Source organism: Podarcis filfolensis (genome assembly GCF_964270895.1).
Source record: "Podarcis filfolensis genome assembly, chromosome: 2".
NCBI classification, from domain to species: domain Eukaryota; kingdom Metazoa; phylum Chordata; class Lepidosauria; order Squamata; family Lacertidae; genus Podarcis; species Podarcis filfolensis.
The window spans coordinates 7,997,862-8,025,496 of record NC_139605.1 but is presented as its reverse complement, the minus strand read 5'-3'; the positions used below and the strand labels follow the sequence as shown (position 1 = coordinate 8,025,496).

General features: G+C 45.4%; 4 protein-coding genes across 4 annotated transcripts in view; 2 read left to right on the top strand and 2 right to left on the bottom strand.

Annotated features, from left to right (window-relative positions):
- LOC310756746 (uncharacterized protein) overlaps positions 1-27,635 on the top strand; it is a 1,375,527-nt gene that overhangs the window by 1,023,450 nt on the left and 324,442 nt on the right. The gene's annotated exons all lie outside the window — the stretch shown is intronic.
- On the bottom strand, positions 1,152-12,383 carry LOC310756474 (uncharacterized protein). The gene is made up of 4 exons (XM_083600625.1): positions 12,309-12,383; positions 8,315-9,027; positions 6,674-6,752; positions 1,152-4,828 (listed from the first exon to the last, which is right to left on the bottom strand). Exons 2-4 carry the CDS (start codon positions 9,020-9,022, stop codon positions 2,805-2,807), a joined length of 2,811 nt encoding a protein of 936 aa, XP_083456751.1. The 5' UTR covers positions 9,023-9,027; positions 12,309-12,383; the 3' UTR covers positions 1,152-2,804.
- Positions 14,701-21,589, bottom strand: LOC310756841 (uncharacterized protein; the record flags this gene model as incomplete). The annotated part of the gene is made up of 4 exons (XM_083601687.1): positions 14,701-15,483; positions 17,851-17,980; positions 19,530-20,269; positions 21,505-21,589. 4 exons carry the CDS (start codon positions 21,587-21,589, stop codon positions 14,894-14,896), a joined length of 1,545 nt encoding a protein of 514 aa, XP_083457813.1. The 3' UTR covers positions 14,701-14,893.
- On the top strand, positions 22,587-27,283 carry LOC310756834 (uncharacterized protein; the record flags this gene model as incomplete). Its single annotated transcript, XM_083601673.1, is given in 4 exon segments — positions 22,587-23,252; positions 24,590-24,716; positions 26,367-26,888; positions 26,891-27,283. Coding segments are annotated over 4 exon segments (1,548 nt in total). The 3' UTR covers positions 27,124-27,283.

Sequence of the window (27,635 nt, the reverse complement as noted above, 5' to 3'; positions counted from 1 at the left end):
AGAGCTCTGGTCATCTTGCCTTAAAAAAATATATCGTGTAAAAGGCTCAGAAAACGACAACCAAAGCGATCGAGTGGGATGCAACATGTGTGGAAGGTTACGTTTGGGATTTAGGACAAAAGGAAGTACTTTACACAGCAGTGTTAAAACTTTGAATCTTGCTGCCACAGGGAGCAGCAAAGGCCACTGATGTAAGAGGATTAGACAGATTAATGAAGGATAAAGCTGTCCAGTCAGAGGCAGTATGTGCCTTTGAATAAGAGTTGGGTGGGAAATGAAGGCGAGGAGAACCCACATTACTGCATTATTTCGGAAGTTTATTTGGGATAATTGTCCACCTCGTATATCACACAAGTTGCCTCATCTGCAGAGGTGGCTCTGGGTTCTAGACATGTCAAAGAGAGAAAGCAGCTAGGCCACTTATTTCACAGCCTCATTAACTGCGAACCCTGAAATTTTGGGTCCTGTTGGGATTTTTGGGTGTTAATTATGAACCCTTGTTGGATGCATCACCTACTCAGGTTTGGGGCGGCCCTACAAAATGCAGGGGTTCAGTTAACGAAGCTCCTGCGAAATTGACTTTATGGGGTCATCCTAATGTGAAGATGTGGTTCGCATGTGGGATTTTGTACACAAGATCAGCTGATGGGAACAGAGGAAGAATTTTTTTACAAATAGCCTTTACTGAGGGCAAGATGCTATTTACCAATGGGCGCCCAATGGCAATATTCTCAATTACAATACCTGTCTGTGTCCATTTATGGTCCCAGGCTACCTGAGAGATCGTATCTCCTTATATGAACCTGTTCATGCACTAAGACAGTGAGCCCCTTCCCAGCTCAGACAGTAGAGCATAAGAATCTCAGGGTCATGGGTTTGAGTCACACGCTGGGCAAAAGATCCGGGCTACTATCAGGGCAAACTATGTTTTAATTGCAGGTTCTAAATGTGTTCTGCTGTATTTCAGCTTTTGTTCTTAACCAGTTTGCTTTTATTACATTATTGCATTTTATAATGCTTTTAAACGTCGGAAGCTGCCTTGAATTCCACACAGGGAGAAAGGTAGGAGATGAAAACATTTAACGGTAATACTAAATTGCTGGGGGAGTGGGGGAGTAATTGGATCGTAACAAAACACCAGACAGAGTTGCTATTGTTTCTCAATATTTACTGGAAGCTTGTAAAGCAGGAGATCAACAACTTAAGGAGCAGAACAGACAACTAAAGAGTGCGTCAGAAAATGCATTTTACAAAGAATAAATTGTACTGGGGGAAACATATGCAGCGGCTGCAAAGCATGTTAACTCCAATCAAAGTCACAGAAACACTAACTCTATGTACGCCAACCTTGTTTGGTAACTGATTTGAACATTTGGAGCACATATTATCAATGTATGTGTAAATTAAGATGGATGCACTGATGTTTATTGCGCTGTGCATGTGAGCTGATTATTTGGCTTCCTCCTTCCCTCTCTCTTTTCTTTAACAAATTTGTATATAAAAAAGGGGTGTGAGTTTTTGGATCTAAAAGTTTTTTCTACTCTAACAGTTTGGTAGCCCATGTAAGTATTGGAAACTACGTCCCTTAGGAAACTGGGTTCTTACACTGTGTAATTAGCATTTCCATATTCATTAATTTCCATATTAGTGGGGGGGGGTCCCCAAAATGGAGAATTTGGTGTATATTATACCAGGAGTGCCTGATATTTTCTTTTTTTAATTGTTGGCCATATTTTAATTGAACTCCATTATGAAGGTATTTATTATGGTAGGTATAGTTCCTTTCCCAATTGACAAATTGATGACAATTATCAGAGCTATAAAAAGAGAGGATGATAAAAGCACTGGGATGAATTAAGTGCCCACACATTCAGTTTTTCAATCCAAAATTTAAAGGTACATTTTAGGAAAGGGTTCTCTAGTGGAGATAAATGAATTTGCTCTAATTTTGTTTAAAGGTATTTAGTTGTTTTTCCATATCAATCCATTGTTTTTTGTTGTCATCACTGCATCTGATAATTTTGAAAGGCCTTACAAATGCTGTAGATAACTTTGGCTGTAAATCTTGATTCCCTCCCCACCCCCAACGTATAAATGAACTAAATAAATTCTGCCACAAGTTTAGCTACTGAAAGTTTTAGCTACTGAAATCAGTAGGCAGAACTTTAAATTGATATGAATTTGGGTCTAACAATTTTATGGCAGCTACTCTTCCTAGCCACACCATACTGGAAAAAAAATTCCCCCCCACCACTACTTAACATTTATTAAAAAAGGATTTAAAAAATCATTTTGAGTCGTTTTTAGGGATAAACACTCCTATGACACTGTTGTTTATTGGAAGTGGTGTCAAATGAGTTACTTTTTTGTTGTTCTCTGGAAAGTCCAAAACATTGCTGATTTTTCAATAATTTGTTTAACCACATTGTTAGCATATAATCAAGGCACCACACCTAAGAATTCCCCTCTCATATTTTGATGGTTTGAAAATTACAAATTTGTTATCAAAAGCTTACTCTAAAGAGAGAAGGAATGTTACTTTATATAACGGACTAAATTCAATGTTTGTGGATTGGGTCAGCGACCGGCCTGTCTTTAATAAAACCTACCAGGTCTAAATGAATTACATTTTGGAACTATATTACAGTCTTTTTACCAAAAGGCTAGTAAACAAGCTGGCATTTTGTCTGATTAAACTAAACAAATCGAAATGAGCCAGGAAATTTGGAAGTCAGCAATGGGGGTGGGGGGCCTTTTCTGTGGTGACTCCCTCTGTTAAGTTGCTCAGACGCACTCTTGAGGGCCTACAATTCAGAGTGAGACGTCTTGTGTTTCTCAAGGCTGGCCCTGCAAAAAAAACTCTCCTCACATTCGGAGCATTTGTAAAACTTCTTTCCCATCCAGATTTTCTGGTGTCTTGCGAGGCGTGACGCTCGATCAAAACCTTTCCCGCAGTCGGGGCATTTGTGCCTCTTCTCTCCCATGTGGATTCTCTGGTGACTTGCGAGGTGCAATGCTTGACCAAAACTTTTCCCGCAGTCGGGGCATTTGTGCTGCTTCTCTGTGTGGATTCTCTGGTGTCTCGCGAGGTGATACGCTCGACCAAAACTTTTCCCGCAGTCGGCGCAGCTGTGGCAGCTCTTCTTGGTGTGGATCTCTTGACGTCTTATTAGGTGTGACATCTTGCTGAATGTTTGCCCATGCTCAGGTTGTGGGGAGGCCCCCCCCTGCACATCAGGGACCAATTTCATCCCCCCGTGACAGTTTCTCCTATGGAAAGCAAGATAAGAATTCCATCTGAAACACTTTCCACAATCGGGGCACTTAAAGGGTTTCTCTCCAGTGTGGGTGCGCTGATGTCTTATTAGTTGCGATATCCACCTGCACTCTAGCCCACACTCGGGACACGGGCATGATTTCCCTTGTCCGCTAGATACTTTGTGCGAAAGGGGGACCAGTTTCTGTTCCTGGTGAGCCTTCTGCCTATGACGGGAAAGAGTTGAACCCCACATGAAACACTCCCCACAATCGGTACACTGATAGGGTTTCTCTCCAGTGTGAATCCGTTGATGTGCTTTTAGCCCTGATGAGTGGGAGCATATTTTCCCGCACTCAGGGCATTGGTGACATTTCTCCTGCCCACCAGATACGTTGTTCTGGAGGGGGGAAGATTTCATTTCCTGATGCATCTCCTTTCTGTGACTGGCAAGACATGAGCTCCGTGAGAAACACTCCCCACAGTCAGCGCATTTGTAGGTCTCCTCTCCAGTGCGGAGGCAATGTCTTATGAGGTGTGAAGCCTTGCTGAACCTTCTTCCACGCTCAGAGCATCGGGAGGGTCGTGTGCTGGGCAGTTTTTTCAGAAGAGGGACCAGTCTCTTTCCCTGGTGAGTCCATTTTCTATGACAGTCAAGAGATGAGCTTTGGGTGAAGCACATCCCACAATCAGCACATTTATAAGGTTTCTCTCCAGTGTGAACAGCTTGGTGTCTTATTAGGTGCGATGGCCTGTCAAACGTTTTCGCACACTCAGGGCACGGGTAGGATCTCCCTTGTCCACTAGATTCTTTTGGCAGGGGGAGGGTCGATTTCTTTCGCTGGCGACACACCTTCCCATGGCGAATATAACCTGACTGCCACATAAAACACTCTCCACAATCCATACACCGATAGGGTTTCTCTCCAGAGTGGAGACGTTTATGTATTTTCAGCTGTGATGGCTTGAAGAATATTTTCCGGCACTCGGGGCACGTGTGGTATTCCTTCTGCCCACCAAATACATTTTTCCGCAGGGTGGCAGATTTCATTTCCTGATGCACCTCCTTTCTGTGGCTGTCAAGAGATGAGCTCTGTGAGAAACTCTCTCCACAATCTGTGCATTTATAGGGTTCCTCTCCAGTGTGGTCTCTTCCAAGATTTTTAAGGGGCTTCTCAGCTGAATGCAGTATCATGTGTTTTCTCAGGTGTGTTGGGCAACTAAAGATTTTCTCACAGTGGGAACATTTGTGTAGTTTCCCCTGAGTGCGCGAGGCCTTCCCACTTCTCTTGCCATTGATGGCTCCCTGGTAGATCACAGTTATACTTGCTTCCCTGTCAACCTTCTCGCAAGGAACAGATCTTTGCCCATCTTTCCTCTGGTAGATCACCTGCTGCCGTTCCGCTCTGTGACTATTCTCCAAGACGTCTCCCTCCTTCCAACACTGGGGACTGTTATCCTTGGCTCTCTCTGCCGACACACCCCATGGCCCCATCTCAGGTGGATGGTTCTCTTGCCCATTCTCTTCAGGCAGATAATTCTCGCTTCCATCTTCCTGCGCTGTCCCAAGATCTGTTGAAATGACAAAGAAGTTCTCCTGTTAAGCGTTTACATGGACCAAGAGAATGATGAAGGGCACGTTTTCTGTCTACCTAAGTCTTGCCAGAAACTATAATAATAATAATAATAATAATAATAATAATAATAATAATAAAATATTATTTATACCCCGCCCATCTGGCTGGGCTTCCCAAAAAAAATATTAAAACACTGCAATACATCAAACATTAAAAGCTTCCCTATCAGGGCTGCCTTCAGATGTCTTCTAAAAGTCTGGTAGTTGTTGTTCTCTTTGACATCTGGTGGGAGGGCGTTCCACAGGGAGGGCGCCACTACCGAGAAGGCCCTCTGCCTGGCTCCCTGTAACTTGGCTTCTCGCAATGAGGGAACCGCCAGAAGGCCCTCAGTGCTGGACCTCAGCGTCCGGGCAGAATGATGGGGGTGGAGACGCTCCTTCAGGTATACTGGGCCAAGGCCGTTTAGGGCTTTAAAGGTCAGCACCAACACTTTGAATTGTGCTTGGAAACGTACTGGGAGCCAATGTAGGTAACAGTAATAATTACTAACTCTCATCTTTGTAGTTTTATCCACAGTCATACCTCTTGTTACGTTTGCTTCAGGTTAAATCTTTTCAGGTTGCGTTCTGTGGTGACCTGGAAGTACCGGAAAGGGTTACTTCCGGTTTTTGCCACTCGCGCATGCACAGACGCTCAAAATGACGTCACGGACATGCGCAGAAGCGGCAAATCGCGACCCACGCAGACGCATGTTGCGTTCTGCTCATGTTGTGAACGGGCCTCCGGAACAGATCCCGTTCGCAACCAGAGGTACCACTGTATTTTGACTATTGGCCTTTGACAAATTTCACGGTTACGCTTTGATTCTATAATGATTTTCTTCAAGCTTTGACCTGAATAGAAAGGTCAGATTGTTATTGTACTTTCTTTGCAACAGGGTGGATTTGATTTAAATCATTAGTCAGTAAGACTTAATTTAATTTTTTTTCCTTCTTTTTTTTTTTTTACAGAAAGATTCATTCTTGCTGGTATAATCTTAATATTTACAACAGATGAAGGTTTCATTTTTGGAATAATAAATTTTCAGAGTAGTTTTTACAGTTATATCAAAAATTACAGATTTGGTTATACTATTAGAAATACATAGACAGATAATTATGAAATTATTGTGAGGTTTAATAAGTTAACTGTTTATATTTGGACAACTTTTCTGCTGTGCTTTATTGGAAGGAGAAAAACAATCATTTCCTTAATAACAATTTAAACAATTCATTTAACTAAAGCAATAACATTATAGCATATGTATCCATGTTTGTTAACTGATGTGGTTAAACATTTTTTAAAAAACAAAACCTTAAGACTGAGTTTTAGTACACATGAAAAATTTAAAACAAATCATTTCCTGATGAATAGCCTTTGGACTATAATGTAACTTAAATAGAAAACTATCTTTAGAAAGATGTTTCCTCCAAAAGCATTTTATTTTAAAAATCTGATTTAAATTTTAAAATTATTTTTTAAATCATTGATTTTTATGCACCACTCTTTGCAATTTTATCTGTTTTGAATGTATTTTTACGCTGGATCAAAACTGTATTTCATCTACTTGAGATATTTAGAAGATTCTTACCCTAGTTTGATTTTGTTGGCTGGTGGATAGCATTATCCAAGTTGTGCCTGCCAACCTCTGTAACCATCTCCTTCTATTTCTAATGATCAGGCTGAGCATGCCATTCCGCTGCGGCCAAAACAGCCACATACAAAGAGGAAAGTATCCACAGCCTTGTGGGGGAAAGCCCAAATGCTTGCAGAAAGAAACTCTGGTTGAAGGAATTCTTACCAATGTCAGTGTCATCCTCCCATGATTCACTCTCTGTCTCCTGAAGATTCACAGATCCTTCCTCTGGGAGCACAGCTACCTACAAGAATAATGCAAAACCCATCAGGCGGGGGGGGGGGGTCGTGTCTTAACAGAACCATTCCCCTCGATCATTTAGCACCTATTAGAGATATTTGCACAGTATGGAAATGTAACACGGTTCATTTTCAGTGGAGGAAACTGAAATGTAAAAGTCGCTTAAATAAACCTGCTAAATCACCTGTAAAAGCTGCTTAAATAAACCTGCTAAATCACAAATTTAGGATTTTTTCCTGGGGAATCCAGCAGAAGTTTTCTGGAAAATCTACATGACTTTTCTGTTTTGGCAGGCTGACATACGATTTGGTTCCATCTTTTGTTGTTGTTGTACACCAGCTTTACATTTGTGTGTGTGTTGCTGTTTTTAGATGTTTTAAACAGGTATTTTAATCATACTGCTTTAACACTGCTGTGTTTGCTACCCTGAGCTCTTCTGGGAGGAAGCGCAGGCCGCAGGGTATAAACTTTTGTGGAAATTGGGGTAAAAATGTATGGGATTTTTAAAAAGTCATCTCCATGATGTGGATTTGCCAGAGAAAAATCTGCTGCACTGTGGGTTCAATTTAGCAAATTTATTTAAGTTACCTTTAAATTTTAGCTTTGTTCCCTAATCAAAAATACATCGGGGAGGTCCACCCTCACCACAATGCACTAATCCAATGTTCTCCCTGTTACAACCCTGTGAAGTAGCACAGGCTGCAAGAGAGTGAGACGGCAACTGAGCTAAACGGGAATTTGAACTCAGGTCTTCTCAGTCCCACACTAACCACACTGACTCTCTGACATTTTTTTAAGCTGACTGAACCAGCACCAGGTCATTCCAAAGGCTGGTCCCAGCACCAAGGTGCAGCTTCAGGATACAGTCACCCCTTGGTTCTCAAACAGAATCCGTTCCGGAAGTCTGTCCGACTTCCAAAATGTTTGAAAACCAAGGCGCAGCTTCCAATTGGCTGCAGCCAATCATAAGCCGCAGAAGACATGCGGCTTCCACAAATACAGTCATGACTCATGTTACGTTTGCTTCAGGTTGAGTGTTTTCAGGTTGCGTCCCGGGGCGACCCGGAAGTACCAGAAAGGGTTACTTCTGGGTTTCGCCGCTCGCGCAGGTGCGCAAAATGACGTAACGCGCATGCGCAGAAGCGGCGAATCGCGACCTGCGCAGACGCGGGTTGCATTCCTTTCAGGTTGCAAACGGGCCTCCGGAGCAGATCCCGGAGTTCGCAACCCGCAACACTCACCTCCAGGTTTGCTGCGTTTGGGAGCCAAAACATTTGAGAACTGAGCTGTTCGAAAACCAAGGTGCGATTGTACAACAAAAGCTGTTCAGCAAAAGTGCTGTGCATTCCCAGACCACCACCACCCCAACTTCTGAGGGTGGTGGAGCGACCAAGAGGGCCTTCTCTCCTTATCTTAACACCCGGGAAGGTCTGTAGGAAAAGTGGTGCTCTTTCAAATATTTGAGACCCGAGTTACTTCTAAGTACTATGGAAATTGTCTACTTGTGAGTTAAGGCCTGTGATAAAGGCAGAGACTGATTTTGTCCTTGATTCAGCTCTCTCTTACCTGCTCTTCTCTTCTCTCGGGCACCAGGTGCCTGATCAGGAAATCTTCGGCCAGGGACACTGCATGGGTGCTGCTCTCGAGGCAGTGCTCCTTCATCCAACTCTGCATTTCTGGCGGCAGGACAGCCAGGAACTGCTCCAGGATCAGCAGCTCCAGAATCTCCTCCTTGGAGTGCCTCTCAACTTTCAGCCACCGATAGCAGAGCTCCTGCAGCCGGGCGTAGGCCCCTCTGGGCCCTTCGGCCTCCTGGTAGCTGAAACACCGGAAGTGCTGGCGGTGCTTCTCCCTGATCATGGTGTCTCCTTGCAAAATGGCGGCCTTTACCTTCCCATAATCCTCTCTGTCTGGGCCCTCCAGGCTTTTAAAGGCCTGCTCGGCTTCGCCGCCCAGTGCAGGCAGGAGTCGGGCGGCCCACTCTTCCTTGGGCCACCGGTAGGCTTCAGCCACTTGCTCAAAGGAGGCCAGGAAGGTTGGAGCATCGTCCCACGGGGTGGGTTCCTGCGGGGCTCCTGAGGGAGGAAGCTCCACTGTATTCAAGTACTGTTGCCACTGTGTTTCCCATAGCTGGGTTGAATTCTCTTGAGGTTCCTCCTTCACATTAAGCCAATCTCCCGAGCTTCCAAGGGAATACATTGCTTCAAAAGACTGACTTCCTCCTCCATCATCCATCATCGGCTTGGAATCCGCACCCTCTTGTTCAACCATCATTGGATCTAAGAAAATAAACACACAGGACTTTAAGTTATACTATGAAGCAGCAGCTTTTTGCTGGTTGAAAGAATGGCTACTTCTTGAGAATACGGATATTCTAGATTTGGAAGGGTATGATAATGTATTTGGGTGGCATGCATACTTGTGGTATGGTAAGGTAAAAGCACATAAGGCATTTAAAAATCATATTGTCAGAAAAGCATTATTCAATGTCTGGATTAAGTATAAAGATCTATTGGAGAATAAAACGCCAAGGTGGTTATCGCCTATGGAAGCAAAGGCCCTGAAAAAACTTAACATGGAGACAAATTGGCCAAAATATTGGGAAATTTTGGAGCAGGAGGGTGATAAACTGAAACTGCAGAGTTATGAGAAACTTAAAGATAAGGTGCGAGATTGGTTACATTATTTTCAAGTTAGAGAGGCTTATAACTTGGATAAGAAAATCGGATTCCAGGTGGAAAAATCAAAATTAGAAACAGAACTGTTAGAACCCAATGCTAAGATACTGTCAAGAATGTATAACTTGTTGCTGAAATGGAATACTGAGGATGAAACAGTAAAATCTGCTATGATAAAATGGGCACAAGATGTCGGACATAACATTATGTTTGCTGACTGGGAACAGTTATGGACCACTGGAATTAAATTCACGGCATGTAATGCCTTAAGAGAGAATATTATGAAAATGATGTACAGGTGGTACATGACCCCAGTCAAGCTTGCAAAAATTTATCATTTGCCCGATAATAAATGTTGGAAATGTAAAGAAACTGAAGGTACATTTTTTCACCTTTGGTGGACATGCCCTAGGATTAAGGCCTTCTGGGAGATGATTTACAATGAAATGAAAAAGATATTTAAGTATACCTTTCTGAAGAAACCGGAGGCTTTACTCCTGGGCATGGTAGACCAATCGGTGTTAAAGAAGGATAGGACTTTCTTTATGTACGCTACAGCAGCAGCAAGAATACTTATTGCAAAGCATTGGAAGACACAAGATCTACCCACCCTGGAAGAATGGCAGATGCAAGTAATGGACTACATGGAAATGGCAGAAATGACCAGCAGAATACGAGACCAAGGAGAAGAGCGGATGGGGGAGGATTGGATGAAGTTTAAAATCTATTTACAAAAACACTGTAAAATTTTTGAATGTTGATGACATTGAATTGAAATGAGGGGGTTTCAGTAAGCAAGGATTGGGGAAGTATAATATGTGAGGGAAATTACATAAGGACAAAACTAACAGAATTAACTTGCTGATCAACTTCGAAGTGGAATACAAGAAAGGGAGGCGGGTGGAAGTCAAGAAAATAAGGTGATGAATGATAAGAATTTGAAAAGAGGTCTTTTTCCTTTTCTTTTTTTTCTTCTTTTCTCACTTTTTTTTTGTTGTTAATCTTTTTAATATGTATTGTTCTTCTTTGTATGTTTTTTTTTCCTTTTTCTTGTAAAACTTAATAAAACATCATAAAAAAAAAAAGAAAATAAACACAGCACCACCAATGAGATCCATTTACCAACTCTTGAATCCCAGAGTGGCGTTTCACATGCCGCAGGGAAGGCAACGCCAGTGTTAGAAACTCAGAAATATACCAGTAAGCTAGGTGCCAAATGGCTCCTCAAACGAAGGCTACAGTGGTTCTCACTTGAGATATTTTGTTTTTTAAAAACGTTTAAACATTTTTTCCCCAATAGATGTACAGTGGATGCTCGGGTTGCGAACGTGATCCGTGTGGGATGCACGTTTGCAACCCGCGTCTGCGCATGCACGGGTTACGATTCGGTGCTTCTGCACATGTGCAAAGCGCGATTTAGCGCTTCTGCAACTGCTGAAACCCAGAAGTAACCCGTTCCGGTACTTCCAGGTTTCGGTGGTCCGTAACCTAAAAAAAAACTCAACCTGAAGCGTCTGTAACCTGAGGTATGACTGTACAGTGGTACCTCTGGTTACGTTACCTTCGGGTAACATAATTAAGGGTTGTAAATGCGGCAAACACTTCCGGGTTTCGCTGCACGCGTATCCGTATGCAGAAGCGGTTCTCTGGATACAGACTTTTCAGGGTAAGTACGGACCCCTGGGGCGAATTAAGTTCGTATCCAGAGGGTGCACTGTATTTATTTGCAAACAGCAGATCCACAACTCAGAATGGCAGTAAGAACTTGTTATTTGGGTAAAAGTAAAGTTTCAACTAGTCGCCACTAAACTTTGTTGTCTTTTAGAAATAATTTTTATCGAATTTTACATTTTTATCAATGACATATTCTTATATAAAAAACAACAATAATACAATGTTTAAACATTTTTGAGTTTGAGTATCATACGCAAGTAACAAAATTTTAGCAGAGATTAAATTTTGTGCTTCCGCAGGGACTGAAAATTCTAAACACATAGCCCCACTGAACTGAATCAGATTAATTCAATTAATAAAAATAAAAATTGCCAAGTAAACACTGAATTGTAGATACAGGAACCTGCCAAGGAATCTTTTATTGGGGGGGGTATGTGCTTTTAGAGCAGCCCCCCACCAACTGAACACCCTCCAGATAGGCAAGTTAATAGACATGACTAACTTAATGGGCCCACCCTGAACAGGACTTATTATGATTTATTATTACCTGCCCTCCACACCAAGGTCACAGGACAGGTTACAACAATTAAAACAGAACGGGAAAACCCAGTTTAAAATAAGTTAAAAGTCACAGAGAGAAGAGACTTAAAAAATCTACATGCCAGGATACAAGCTAACACTAACGTAGGACGCTTCCCAGCTCCTTTGGGAAATGTAAAACACGACACCCCAAATCTAGTCCCAATCGATTTAGGAAACTAAAAAAAGGAATCCTTTTAGGATCAGTTTAGGAATGGAGGCGATCTCCCCAGTCGATATGGGGGGGGGGGGAAGGAACATCCCCACATGGTTTCTGAATTTCGAGCCCAATTCTCTACATGTCCGCTCAGAGACGAGCCCCACAAAGTTCAATGGGGGCTTATTCCCAGAAAAGCCGGTACAGGATTACAACCTGCAACCCTTACTTGGGAAGGATCCCCATTGAATCCCACGGGGCCTTACTTCTGGGTAAACACGTGGCAGCCATCCTAAGCAGCCTCTCTAGGGAGCCAGCCCCGTTGACTTCAGTGGGGCTTTGCTGGCACACAGGATCAGATACCTGCTCACCTCTCTCTTATTCTCATTATTGCCAGGAATTCTTATTTTTATTGCTGTTATTAATTATTATTATTGTTATTACGGAACTATCCTCTCTGCAACTCACCTACCTGATCGCAACCGCTCTTCCCGCGCGCTCTGCAACTGGCAATATCCCTGCCGGAAACGGATCTCAACGCTCTGACCCGGCGGGAAACCGGAAACCGGAAAAGTGGGCAACCCCAACTCTATGACCTTTATAGTTTTGGGCCACTCTAGGACTCTGCAGAGACCATGGAATCTGCAAAGTCCTCTACCAGCTGGGTTTTTTTAGGGTGGGATTTTGGGGATGCTGATTGCAAGTTACCAGCTTTTTTTCTCCCATCTCTGTCTGTAAAGCAGCAAATGGCCTTTTCCCCTCTCCCCCTGGCTGTTTCTGTTTCCTTTTTCTATCTTACTTATGTATTTGTTTCTAAAGTCTTGTGGAACTGAACAGTCAGAGGGTCATTTATTATATCTGAACAACTCCAGGCACGCCTGGAGGATGCGGACCATTTGGATCCCTTCCAATCAGGATTCAGGCCTCATCATGGGACTGAAACTGCCTTGGTCGCGCTGGTTGATGATCTCCGGCGAGCTAGGGACAAAGGTGAGAGCTGTTTCCTAGTTCTGCTGGATCTCTCAGCGGCCTTTGATACAATCGACCATAACATCCTTCTGGACCGTCTAGAGGGGCTGGGAGCTGGGGGCACTGTTATGCAGTGGTTTCGCTCCTTCCTCCTGGGCCGTGTTCAGAAAGTGGTGGTGGGGGATGAGTGCTCAGACCCCTGGGCCCTCACTTGTGGGGTGCCTCAGGGTTCCGTCCTCTCCCCCATGCTTTTTAACATCTATATGAAGCCACTGGGAGAGATCATCAGGGGGTTTGGACTGGGTGTCCATCAATATGCAGATGATACCCAGCTCTACCTCTCTTTCAAATCAGAACCAGTGAAGGCGGTGAAGGTCCTGTGTGAGTGCCTGGAGGCAGTTGGAGGATGGATGGCGGCTAATGGATTGAGGTTGAATCCTGACAAGACAGAAGTACTGTTTTTGGGGGACAGGGGGCGGGCTGGTGTGGAGGACTCCCTGGTCCTGAATAGGGTAACTGTGCCCCTGAAGGACCAGGTGCGCAGCCTGGGAGTCATTTTGGACTCACAGCTGTCCATGGAGGCGCAGGTCAGTTCTGTGTCCAGGGCAGCTGTCTACCAACTCCACCTGGTACGCAGGCTGAGACCCTACCTGCCCACGGACTGTCTCGCCAGAGTGGTGCATGCTCTGGTTATCTCCCGCTTGGACTACTGCAATGCGCTCTACGTGGGGCTACCTTTGACGGTGACTACAACTAATCCAGAATGCGGCAGCTAGACTGGTGACTGGGGGCGGCCGCCGAGACCACATAACACCGGTCTTGAAAGACCTACATTGGCTCCCAGTACGTTTCCGAGCACAATTCAAAGTGTTGGTGCTGACCTTTAAAGCCCTAAACGGCCTTGGCCCAGTATACCTGAAGGAGCGTCTCCACCCCCATCGTTCTGCCCGGATGCTGAGGTCCAGCGCCGAGGGCCTTCTGGCGGTTCCCTCATTGCGAGAAGCAAAGCTACAGGGAACCAGGCAGAGGGCCTTCTCGGTAGTGGCGCCTGCCCTGTGGAACGCCCTCCCATCGGATGTCAAAACGATAAATAACTACCTGACATTCAGAAGACATCTTAAGGCAGCCCTGTTCAGGGAAGTTTTTAATCTGTGATATTTTAGTGTATTTTTGGTTTTCTATGGAAGCCGCCCAGAGTGGCTGGGGAAACCCAGCCAGATGGGCGGGGTACAAATAATAAATTATTATTATTATTATTATTATTATTATTATTATTATTATTATAGCATGAGCTTTTTTTTTTTTTTTGGACGAGTGAGGATAGTGGGACTGAGAGCTTGTGCCAGGGGGAAATAGATGCCACAGTATTCTGAATTTGCTGCGAGAGAGAACATGACACCCCTCTGGAAATTGTTTTTATTTTATCTTTGATTATTTGCATATTTATTTATTGTCATTATTACTATTATGATGAATTTATTTGTTGTTGTTTAGTCATGTCCTACTCTTTGTGACGCCGTGGACCAGAAGCACACCGGCACTCCTGTCTTCCACTGCCTCCCGCAGTTTGGTCAGACTCATGTCCAGGCTGAATGATGGGTCTGGAGACGCTCCTTCGGGTATACTGGGCTGAGGCCATTGAGGGCTTTCAAGGTCAGCACCAACACTTGGAATTGTGATCAGAAACATGCCAGGAGCCAATGTAGGTATTTCAGGACCGGTGTCTACAAATAAGTCTACAAATGGCAGCAACTGAGCTTTAATTTACACATTACAAAGCATTGTGTGGGAGATGTTTAAAGTCCCTGCCCTCATCTAAAAGACAGATCCTTGTAACGGGTCCCAAGATTTCAGTGGAAAGTTATCATTCTGTTGAAAACTTCAGCAAATAAAGCTTCTTTTTTTTCAGTCATCTTTATTAAGCACACCAGAAATCTTGATTCAACGTACAAAATTTTGCTAGGAAACAGAGCAAGCCACAGACTACTGTGGACTCTTCCTTGACGAAATATACCCCACTTGTCACGCAAAAAGACTGCTCACTGTCTAGTCACAAGAATGCCCTTTTCTATGGGCATTTTCCTGGTTTCAGCAATTCCCCCCGGTGCAGAGTCTCTGGTGACTAGCAACCTGCAATCGCCCGCTAAACGTTCTCCCGCAGGCCACGCATTTGTAGGATTTGTCTCCTGTGTGGGTTTTCTGATGCCTAGTAAGGTCTGAGCTGGCGCTAAAGCTCCTCCCACAATCGGGGCAAATGTAGGGCTTCTCCCCTGTGTGGATTCTCTGATGTCTTACAAGGTCCGACCGCCAACCGAAGCTCTTCCCGCACGCCAGACACTTGTAGGGCTTCTCTCCCGTGTGGACCCTTTCGTGGGAGATGAGGTGCGAGCTCTGATTGAAGCGTTTCCCGCAGTCTGTGCAGGCGAACGGCTTCTCCCCGGTGTGCGTCCTCTCGTGCTTGATGAGATCCGACCCGTATAGAAAGCTTTTCCCGCACTCCGGGCACTTGTATGGCTTCTCTCCTGCGCGGGTTCTCCCTCTGCTTTCGAGGAATTCCCCCGCATGGCTCTGGATCTGCACAGCGTTGATTTCACCTTCCCACAAAGAGCTCTCAACGGGTTCTGGTTGCCTTTGCTTTGCTGCACAATTCTTCTCTGGCTTGTCTTCGGGGTCAACACCTGCAACATATTTTTTAAAGGGTGAAATGAGTAACAGACTGGACAGGAGTAAACAAACTGAAACTCAGCCTAGTGATGACGACGACGATGATGATGATAATTTAAAGGTCAGCACCAACACTTTCTTTTTTTTATTTTTTTATTTTATTAAAATAATTCAACATTATAATGGGATTGGAATTGCCCAAAAAAGATGTTAGATTGTTTTTGTATATACTATAGCAGCAAGACTTTTATTAGCCAAAAATTGGAAATCGCAAGAGATACCAACTATAGAAGAATGGCAGATGAAGATGCTGGACTTTATGGAGCTGACCGACCTGACTGGAAGAATCCGCGACCAGAAGTAAGAGAAATATCAAGAAGATTGGAAGAAATTCAAAGAATATTTAGCCAAATATTGTAACATAAGATAATTAGAAATCACTTGGAAGTACCAAATAGGTTTAGGATTAGATTAAGAATGGATTGTAAAGAATTAAGGGTAAGAATACTAATTAAAGAGAAGAGGATAGTAGATTGAAGGAGTTAATTTTATAAGAAATAAGAGTTTGGAGATCTGTTACAAGGTGATACAATGAAATTCAGTTAGGGGGGATTTGAGGAAGTCAGTTAACAATGAAAGTTAAATTAGGTTATAAGTAATAAGTGTTTTTATTTGTCTTTTTTCTTTTTTGTATTGTAATGTGTTTTCTTTAGTGTGTTTTGTATGTTATTTCTGTTACAAATTTGGAAAATTAATTTAAAAAATTTAAAAAATTAATAATTCAACATTAATACATACATATTACGAATATACAAACAAACATATATTTCAAACAGTCCTTAAAAATATTCATACATACCCACACTCAATCCCACACACACTTCCTTTTCGCACCACCATCCCTCACCCCTTACCCCACCCTTGTGTTAGACTTCCCATCTACTCAATTGCAATTTCTTTCCACTTCTATTACTTTCTTTCACACACTTTTAAACCAACTTTCTGCTTCTTTTTCTGTTAAACATTGTTATCCATCTTATTTAGTATTACAGTATTTATAACGGAACTTATTTTTTCTGATAGGAGTTCTGATTTTTCAATATGATTTTGAAAATATCCTTTAAACACCAAATTATTGGAGTATTACAATATATCCAAAACAATGGGAGAAATCGGAAGGATCCCAAAAGAGAATATAGACAAGGACTGGAAGGTGTTTAAAGGAGCACCAACACTTTGAGTTGTGCTTGGAAACGTACTGGGAGCCAATGTAGGTCTTTCAGGACCGGTGTTATATGGTCCCAGTGCTTGCTCCCAGTCACCAGTCTGGCTGCCGCATTCTGGATTAGTTGCAGTTTCTGGGTCACCTTCAAAGGTAGCCCCACGTAGAGCGCATTGCAGTAGTCCAAGCGGGAGATAACCAGAGCATGCACCACTCTGGTGAGACAGTGTGCACGCAGGTATGGTCTCAGCCTGCGTAACAAATGGAGCTGGTAGATAGCTGCCCTGAACACAGAATTGACCTGCGCCTCCATGGACAGCTGTGAGTCCAAAATAACTCCCAGGCTGCGCATCTGGTCCTTCAGGGGCATTTACAGTCTGTAGGACCCTAGCTCAGCGAAAGAAGGTCCCAGATTCAATACTCAGCATCTCCAGGTAGGGCTGGGAAGGTCCCCTACTGGAATCCCACTCCCAGCTGCTGCCAGTCAGTGTATACAGTACTAAGCTTGGTGGACCAATGATTTGACACAGTATAAGGAAGCTTCCTATGTTCCTGTGTAAGGCAGAGGTGTTTGGTTTGTCTAGACTGGAAGGTGGTGCTCTGCCTGTTTTGGACAAGCTCAATTTGCCATGAAATGCCAGGTCCATATGGTTACAAATATATAACAATATTATAGAGGTGCTGTTAGACTCTGTGCTGCTGTTTAAAGCAGAGCAGGGCACCTCCAACCGCACAGGTGGCCCATATAGGTATCGAACCCCCAAATTTGGGGTTGTCAGCACCATGTGATAACAATTTGAACCATTGGTGTTGACCTTTAAGGCCCTAAACGGCCTTGGTCCTGTATACCTGAAGGAGTGTCTCCACCCCCATCGTTCAGCCCAGACACTGAGGTCCAGTGCCGAGGACCTTCCGGCAGTTCCCTCCCTGCGAGAAGTGAGGTTACAGGGAACCAGGCAGAGGGCCTTCTCGGTGGTGGCACCCATCCTGTGGAAAACCCTCCCTCAGATGTCAAGGAGATTAGAAGACATCTGTAGGGAAGTTTTTAATGTATGATGTTTAATTATGTTTCCGTATATGGTGGAAGCCACCCAGATAGGCTGGGGCAAGGCAGATGGGTTGGGTACAAATAAAATTATTAATAATAATAGTGCCTCACCTTGTTGCATGCTGCCCTCGATACACTCCTGCGTGGCTTCCCCGAAGAGGCGTCCTCTTTGCTCAAGGCACGGCGGGACCTCCTCTTTCTCGGGGAAGTCCACCACGACTTCCTTGTAGGGCTCCAGTTCCTGAAAGAGCAGAGAGGGTCTCTTTTGCTTATTTAGTTCATAAAATCTATATGCCGCTGACAAAAGATAAAGCAGCAAAATCAAGAAAAAATTACAACCCTGCTTTAAAACATACTTAAAACACCAAGAAGGCCCTCTGTGTGGGTTGAGGCCATTTAGGGCTTCAAAGGTCAGCACCAACACGTTGAATTGTGCTTGGAAACGTACTGGGAGCCAAGGTAGATCTTTTAGGACCAGTGTTATATGGTCTCAGCAGCCACTCCCAATCACCAGTCTGGCAGCCGCATTCTGGATTAGTTGTCGTTTCTGGGTGACCTTCAAAGGTAGCCCCACGTAGAGCGCATTGCAGTAGTCTAAGCGGGAGATAACTAGAGCATATATTCTTTCACATGGGTGTTGGGGGTAAACAGCAAGACAGGCTGTGCAGTCTTCGCGGTGCTTATGTGAAGAGCAATTCGCTTTAAACCACGGAACTCAATCTCTCAGGAGACATTAATAGTCACCAACCTGGATGGCTTTAAAAAGGATTAGACAGATCCATGGAGGAGAAAGCTATCAGTGGCCACTAGCCGCAATAGTTATGCTCTGCAATCCCTCCTGCAAAGCAAATTCCAGTAAGTTTTGAGGGGGTTTTAAAAGAAGAAATACTGTCATTTTACGCTAAGCGATATTTTTTGGCAGAATATTACGAACTTCTTTTCTGGAACAGTTTGCTGATTATTGTTCACAACTGTCAAACGATTAGATACAACATACCGAAGAAAGAAGAAACGGATGTAAAGGTGAATTAGATAACCAAGAGCCGTGTGGTGAATGCGGTGGAAGTCTTTTATAATATTTTAACTAGGGTTTATATATTGTAATGTGTGAAGTATGAATTTGGAATTATTATGAAAAGTATTTTTTCTCTTCATTCTTTTTTTCTTTTCTTTCTTTCTTTTATTTTTTGTCTTCTTTTCTAGTCTGCATTCTGGAAAATTATGTATGTTTTTATGTATGGTTATGTATTGTTTCTATTTCCTTTTTTTCTTTTCCATTTTTTTGGTAACATCTAATAAAATTTAGAGGAACGTGGGTGGCGCTGTGTGTTAAATCACAGAGCCTAGGACTTGCCAATGGGAAGGTTGGTGATTCAAATCCCCGCGACGGGGTGAGCTCCCGTTGCTCGGTCCCAGCTCCTGCCAACCTAGTAGTTTGAAAGCACGTCAAAGTGCAAGTAGATAAATAGGTACCGCTCTGGCGGGAAGGTAAACGGCGTTTCCGTGCACAGCTCTGGTTTGCCAGAAGCGGCTTAGTCATGCTGGCCACATGACCCGGAACATGTACGCCGGCTCCCTCGGCCAATAAAGCAAGATGAGCGCCGCAACGCCAGAGTCGTCCGCGACTGGACCTAATGGTCAGGGGTCCCTTTACCTTTACCTATGTATTGTTTCTATTTCCTTTTTTTCTTTTCCTTTTTTTGGTAACATCTAATAAAATTTAATAAAAATTTTAAAAAGAGAGAAAGAAAGAAGAAACAGGACATTAAGCTTATCCTCTGGCTGCTCACCTGTCGCTCCAGCCTCTCAGCGTTGAGCTGCCTTCTCAAGAAATCCTCCGCCAGGCCTGCTGCTTGGGAGCTGCTCACTGGTTCCTCTCCTCGGACCCAGCCCTGCATCTCCTGGGGGAGGATGCTCAGAAACTGCTCCAGGACCACCAGCTCCAGGACCTGCTCCTTGGACCGTCTCTCTGGCTCCAGCCACAGACGGCACAGCTGCCAGAGTCGCCCGCATGCCTCCTGCGGCCCCGCGGCCTCCTCATAGAGGAAGTGCCTGAAGCGCTGGCGATTGGCCTCTGTCCTGGCAAAATCCCCCTCGTCCTGTTGGCCACTGGACGCCATTTGAATGCAGGCCGGATGGGCTTTTCCGCTGGGCCTTGGCAAGAGCCACCTCCCTGTCTCCTCTAGAAGCCACGGGCTACACCCAGCAGTGCCCACCAATGCCCTGCCGTTGTCCACCTGCAGGGTGGAGTCCCCCAGCTGTGGATCCATCTGTCCACAGCGAGGGAACTGCACAGCCTTCAGGAAGTCCTGCCACTGGGCATCCCAGCAAACCGGCTCCCGCTTCATCTGCTGAGGAGCAGCCCACCAAAGGAACTTCTTCAGACTCTTGGCCTCAATGGCGTGAGGGATTCCTCCTGCTCCCTCTTGTTGGCCAGGGCCTGCCGAGTCCAGCTTCTCCATTTTGATTCCCGGGACCTTGAAACTTGGGCAGACGAGCCGCGTTCTCCGTTCCTCCATGGCCATTTCCCCTGCTCAAGTCGGAGAGAAATAAAATAGGTTACAGATCAGTAAGAAGTTTCCTGATGAATTATTTGGGAGTCATTTTGGACTCCCAGCTGTCCATGGAGGCGCAGGTTAATTCTGTGTCCAGGGTGGCTGTTTACCAGCTCCATCTGGTACGCAGGCTGAGACCCTACCTACCCGCGGACTGTCTTGCCAGAGTGGTGCATGCTCTAGTTATCTCTCGCTTGGACTACTGCAATGCGCTCTACATGGGGCTACCTTTGAAGGTGACCTGGAAACTGCAACTAATCCAGAATGCGGCAGCTAGACTGGTGACTGGGAGTGGCCGCCGGGACCACATAACACTGGTCCTGAGAGATCTGCATTTGCTCCCAGTACGTTTCCGAGCACAATTCAAACTGTTGGTGCTGACCTTTAAAGCCCTAAACGGCCTTGGTCCTGTATACCTGAAGGAGCGTTTCCACCTCCATCGTTCAGCCCGGACACTGAGATCCAGCGCCGAGGGCCTTCTGGCGGTTCCCTCACTGCGAGAAGTGAGGTTACAGGGAACCAGACAGAGGGCCTTCTCAGTAGTGGCGCCTGCCCTGTGGAACGCCCTCCCTTCTGATGTGAAGGAAATAAGCAGCTATCTTATCTTTAAAACACATCTGAAGGCAGCCCTGTTTAGGGAAGTTTTTAATATTTAATGCTGTATTGTTTTTAACACTCGATTGGAAGCCGCCCAGAGTGGCTGGGGAAACTCAGCCAGATGGGCGGGGTATAAATAATAAATTATTATAATAAATTATTATTATTTGCGTCCTACACAGTAGAGGTTACTGGCATTTTTAGATCTGTGGCCACCCTGGGACTTTTCATTTTTATTTTTGCCTTTAACGATAGTACAGTATACTCAAATTTATTCAAAATCGCCTGGTTTTGATTTGCGCTAATATTTCAAGGGCAGTATTGAAATCTCTCTCGGATCACTCTGGGATTTTTGAGCAAGTGGCATTTTGAGTGTCCCCTGTCACCTGCCTGCAGCCCCTGTCGAGACACAGAAAAAGAATTGTGCACCCTCACATTTCATTTTTCCAAAGGATCTGGAGAAAGGTTGGCTCTGGCAGAATGAATCTGAGCCCGGTTACTATTTTTAAATGGTTTCCCCTCCCTATTTTGCATTGCATTGCATGAATTAATTCCCTTCCACCACGCCACTATGAATGATCCTAGCTTTCAGCTTAGGGCTTAAATCACCCACCTGTCTGTCTTCTGCAGGAGTCTAATGCCAGGAGGAGGGCGGGGCTTATACACAGGAAGTTGTCCTCATTGTTTACTTCCCCCATCCAAATTTCCTGGGCCGCTCTAAGAAACGGAGCTCGGTGGATTTAACCCTTTGTTAGCAAAGACCGGACCCAGAAGCTAACAGAACAATTTACATTAGGACCAGCAGCCTCCAAAGCAACGAGCTATTTTTGCAATGGTTTTTATTGCTGCACGAGAGCAGCAAGGGGCATAGATCAGTGGCAGAGCTTCTGCTTTGCATGCATCCCCGACATCTCTAGGTAGAGCTGCAAAACTAGGGAGCTGCTGCCAGTCCGTGCTGGCAATATAGAGGTAGATGGCCGGTTAATGGTTAAATCAACAGCCGCGGCTCAATTCCTAGCGAGGAAAGGAAAAAATGTGAGGGGAGGAGTGGGGCGGGACAGAGGACAGCCTTCCATGCATTTCCTTGCCCGGCTTTGCAGCTAAAATGCCGCCTGACTGAGATTTATTTTTTGCATTGCCAGGAGGTTGGTGCATGGGGTGCAATGAATGAGGTGCGTGTTCAGAAAGTGCTGCCCATTGGGTAGAGCATGTGCTCCCTGGCATGCAGAAAATTTCCAGGTTCAATCGCCATGGCTGGGAGAGAGAGACTCCCTGCCTGAAACTCTGGAGAGCTGCTGCCAGTCCGAGCTGTCAGTACTAAGCCAATAGCCCGACTTGGTATAAGGCAGCTTCCGAAGTTCCTGAGAGTAGCAGGCACCCCCTCTTTCTGAATTGTATCAGCAAGGAGTCCCTGTCCCCCCCCCCCGCATAGAATTCATAGAATTCTAGAGTTGGAAATGACCCCAAGGGTCATCTAGTCCAACCCAACTCAAACCCATGACCCTGAGATCAAGAGTCATGCCTTGGAATGTGGGTGACCCTTTCCAAGTTCACGGTGAGCTCTGGCCCCTCTTTTTCTAGAAAAATAGCTCTGGGTGGAAGGCCAAGGGCAGGACCATCGTCCTCAGCTGCCCTCTGCCCCACCGCACACTAGTGAGGGAAAGAGCTGGGTTCGAATCATCCCTGCAAGCGGAAATGGCTCTAGCAGGAGTCAGGGAACCCTCAGCCTCCTGCCTTCAGTTCCCAGCTGCGTTAGAGCGGTGGCTTCAAATGGGCTTGACCCCTGAGAGCGAGGAACCACACGCCCGTCGTCTTGAGGAAGAAGGCCATGCGGACGCCATGGGGCAGTTTCTGAGGTGGACCGTGGAAGAGATGAAGCAGGAACCGACCAAGGGGGTGTTGTCTCGGCACTGGGAAGCCCAGTGGCAGGCATTCCTGAAGGCCTCACGGTTCCCCGGGTTGGACCGGGGCGACCCACAGGCTGTGGTGTGGGGTGGCAGCAAAATCTTCCTTCCCCATCGTTCCATCGGCCGGCGGATTATTGCAGAGCAGGGGGCTGGCTCCCCAGCTGCCCTCGGTGCGGAGGCCCAGCGCCAGAGCTTCCGCCAGTTCCGCTACCAGGAGGCCGAGGGCCCCCATGAGGTCTGCAGCCGCCTCTGGTACCTGTGCCACCGGTGGCTGAAGCCCGAGAGGCACACCAAGGAGCAGATCCTGGAGCTTGTGATCCTGGAGCAGTTCCTGGCTGTCCTGCCGCCGGAGGTGCGGAGCTGGGTTCGGGAAGGAGGCCCGGAGACCTGCTCCCAGGCGGTGGCCCTGGCGGAGGAGCTCCTTCTGGGGCAAAGAGAGGCGGAGGAAGAACAGGTGAGGGAGGGTGTGCTCACCTGGGCCCTGTGGACCGGGTGACCTGAACAGCTTGGGATAGCTCTGCTGGTAGAACATGAGATTGTTGATATCAGGGTTGTGGGTTCGAGTCCCACCTGGGCAAAAGATTCCGGCATTGCAGGGGGTTGGACTAGATGACCCTCAGGTTTCCTTCCAACTCTACAATCCTATGAAAAGCTATACATATAGGGTGGAATTCAACTTAGCGCTTAGTGAGATGTGCGGAACGAAGTCTGTTCACACAACAGAACTTTCTCCCCCTTCTCCTACTAGTTTAGGGGGTTCCCTCAACCCTCCAGAGCAGATTTGGGGGGGTGAAATATACTCGGAGTTGAGTGTGGATTTCATGCTCTTTATTCAGCTCATAGTAGTCTGCTTTATATACATTATTTACACAATGGGCCCCACGTGATTGGCTAATTCCGAGATTCTTCTGTAGGCCAATCAGGTTGCGGATTCACTTCCACCTGGAGTTGGATTGGGTGGTTCCTGCGGACCAATCAGACTGCTGCATTCTGGATCCTATTGTTCTAGGACCAATCAGACTACTGCAGTTTGGATCCTATTCAACTCAGTACACAACACCGGGCTTGGGGGGGGAGGGGCAGGGGAAGCCCTGTTGTGTGAGTTCTATATGCACAACTTACTTGAATCTCTGCCCAGACATTTATCGTTGTATTATTTGTTTTTTGTATCTAATATGTACTTCTACAAATCAATTGTTTAACGCAGGCTTCGTCAACCTTGGCCCTCCAGATGTTTTTGGCCTGCAACTCCCATGATCCCTAGCTAGCAGGACCAGGGATGATGGGAATTGTAGTCTCAAAACATCTGGAGGTTTAATGGTTTAATTGTTTGAATTGTCTTTTTCTTAGCTGCCTTGGGTGGTGTTATGTACTGAGTTGAATAGGATCCAAACTGCAGCAGTCTGATAGGTCCTAGAACAATAGGATTCAGAATGCAGCAGTCTGATTGGTCCTAGAACAATAGGATTCAGAATGCAGCAGTCTGATTGGTCCGCAGGAATCACCCAATCCAACTCCAGGTGGACATGATTGGCCTACAGGAGAATCCCGGGATTAGCCAATCACGTGGGGCCCATTGTGTAAATAATGTATATAAAGCAGACAGTTTGGGGAAACTTCCATTCCTCACTACTATGAGCTGAATAAAGAGCATGAAATCCAAACTCAACTCCGAGTATGTTTCAGGTTGCAAAATAAGTTTTTTAAATTCAGTGAAGAAGCACAGACTGTGTTCTCTTAGCTGGCAGAGACCTTTGCAAAACAAACTGAAAACGCTGCCTACTATTTCAGGTGCCGGGCCTGTCCCAAGTCCTGAAATTTCCTGATGATGAAGAGGAACAGGCGTCATCTGAGTCTGGACAGGGGCTCCTCCGTGGGGAGATCATACAGGAGAGCGGAGATTATGCCATTTCTCTGGGTCAGCATCTCTAGTGTGGTATTTCAAATATTTATTTCCTTTACTTGAAGGATATTTACCTTTCTCTTCAGCCAAAAAGGGTCCCCAGAGTGGCTAACAGAGATCTGTAATGGGAGAATCTGAAAGACAGTGCAGAAAAGGAAGAGGGATTGGGAGGGAGGAGGAGATTGAGATTCCTAGTTGAGATTCCTGCATTGCAGGGGGTTGGACTATATGACCCTTCCAAGATTCTACAAATCTATGAAAAAAACGACAGGCAGCGGTTGCCAGAGTGTCCTACAAAGATCATTAACATTGCAGCCCCTGCCCTCAGGCTTACAGTCTGAAAGACATGGCACAAAAGGAAGAGGGTTTAGGAGGGAAGAGGACAACACACAACTTAGTTAAAAGGTAAAGGTAAAGGGAGCCCTGACCATTAGGTCCAGTTGTGGCCAACTCTGGGGTTGCGGCACTCATCTCGCTTTACTGGCCGAGGGAGCCGGCGTACAGCTTCCGGGTCATGTGGCCAGCATGACTAAGCCGCTTCTGGCGAACCAGAGCAGCGCACGGAAACGCCGTTTACCTTCCCGCCGGAGCGGTACCTATTTATCTACTTGCACTTTGAGGTGCTTTCGAACTGCTAGGTTGACAGGAGCAGGGACCAAGCAACGGGAGCTCACCCCATCGCGGGGATTCGAACCGCTGACCTTCTGATCGGCAAGTCCTAGGCTCTGTGGTTTAACCCACAGCGCCACCCACATCCACAACTTAGTTACAAAGCTGTTTTTAAGACCAGCTGGAAGGGGCCATAAGGTGCTGGTGTCTCAGCTGACCCAATGGGATTCCTTTCTCTTCTCTTCGTTTCTTTTTTTTTAGTTTTTTATTTATAGTTTTCAAATTTATACATTTCATTAGTTTTACAATCAATTTAACATTTAAAATTTGGACTTCCTTCCCCCTCTTTCTGCAGTTCCTTAATATTTTTTTTTAATGTCTTCTGCATATCAAAATTCATTTAACTTGCTCCTTTAATTATCTACTGTAACTATATACCCTTATAAAACTGCAGGTTATTACAATAATCCTGCTAATGGTTTTATCTTTTCACAATTTATCTGTAAATATTCAATAGACCATTTCCATTCTTCTATAAAGTTTGTCAGCTTGATTTTTTAATTCTCCCACTAAGTTGCGCATATTTTTGCATATTCCATAAGTTTTAGTATCTGTTCCTCCTTTACTAGGACTTCTGCTGTACAGTCATACCTCATGTTATGTTTGCTTCAGGTTGAGTGTTTTCAGGTTGCATCCTGCGGCAACCCGGAAGTACCGGAAAGGGTTACTTCTGGGTTTCGCCACATGTGCAGACGCGCAAAATGACGTCACGCGCATGCGCAGAAGCAGCGAATTGCAACCCGCACAGACGCCGGTTGCGTTCCTTTCAGGTTGCGAACAGGCCTCCGGAACGGATCCTGTTCGCAACCAGAGGTACCACTGTAGGTGGTTGGAATGGCTGTGGCCAGGAGAGACCAGGGGTTCTTTAGCTGTGACTCCTGCATCGTAGGGGGTTGGACTAGATGACCCTGGGTCCCTTCCAGCTCTACAATTCTGTGGCTCTGAACACATGCGCACGCACACCTGCACATACTCATTTTATTCTTATTCCAACAGATGATGCTTGGGGGACTGAGAAGGATTGGGAATCGCATGAGGTGTGGTCGGGAGGAATTAAGAGCGGAGAGGAGGAAGCTGACACTGAGAACCGAGAAGACGTCCTCGAGGGGGCGAATCAAACGGAGATGTGGAACCAGAGACCCGTCACTGGCCACCTAAGCCAGTTTGGAACGTTCTACGAGCTATTGGCCCATCAGAAACCGCGGCCGGAGAAGAAGCAGAGTACCTGCGTTGTTTGCGGAAAAGGCTTCAGCCGCAAGTCAAACCTTCTCCGACATCAGAGAATCCACACGGGAGAGGAGCCCTACAAGTGCCCGGACTGCGGGAAGAGGTTCCGCTGGAGCACAAGCCTCATTGCGCACCAGAAGATCCACACAGGGGGAAAGCCCCACGAGCGCGGGAAGAGCTTTGACCACAGCCAGAACTTTGCACGGCACCAGAGGCTCCACCACAGGAAGAAGCCACACAAGTGTGTCGATTGTGGGAAAAGTTTCAGGCGGAGCTCGAATCTGGCTCTTCATCAGGGGAAGAACCTTTCGAGTGTGCGGACTGTGGGAAAAGCTTCAGCTACAAGTCAAGTCTCAGCCGGCACTGGAGGGTCCACGCAAGGGACGAAAGATTCAAGTGTCCGCTCTGCTGGGCAAGCTTTGCTTTCGAATCCAGCCTCACTAGACATCAGAGCATCCACTGTGGGAAAAGTTTCAGCGACGAGCAGAACCTTCTTGCACATCAGATCATTCCTGCCGGCACATAAGCAGCCAGACTCTGTTCTAAGAGGCTGGAGTAAAATAAAATATTTTTGCCTTAAGGGTGGCGAAATGTTTTGGTTTTTTTCAAAAAGAAATTATTGATTTTCACATTTATCACATAAAAAAAGAAAGAAAAAGGAAGAAAAACATTACAATACACAAAAACAACATAGAAAGGACACACAAAAAAGATTTTTTTACTTCCAAATGCTAATTTCATTTCATTGATAACTGACTTCCTCGAATCCCCTCTAACTGAATTTCATTATATCTCCTGTTTAGCAGTTCTCCAAATTCATATTTCTAATAATATTAACTTCTTACATTTATTAACTTCTTCTCCTTTATTAAAATTTTAATCCTTAATGTTTATTAACAACATATTCTTATCCTACTCCTAAGCATAATTATTACTTCCAATAAATTTCTCTTAATCTTATGTTAGAATATTTAGCCAAATATTCTTTAAATTTCTTCCAATCCTCTTGTGTCTCCTTTCTGGTTGCAGATTCTTCCA

Excerpts from the sequence above, each read along its gene's own strand:
- LOC310756474 (XM_083600625.1), bottom strand. The coding sequence starts at position 9,022 with ATGATGGTTGAACAAGAGGGTGCGGATTCCAAGCCGATGATGGATGAT. Across the intron at positions 6,753-8,314 it reads CCGAGAGAAGAGAAGAGCAG|GTAGCTGTGCTCCCAGAGGA; the intron begins GTAAGAGAGAGC and ends TTATTCTTGTAG. Across the intron at positions 4,829-6,673 it reads GGAGGATGACACTGACATTG|ATCTTGGGACAGCGCAGGAA; the intron begins GTAAGAATTCCT and ends TCATTTCAACAG.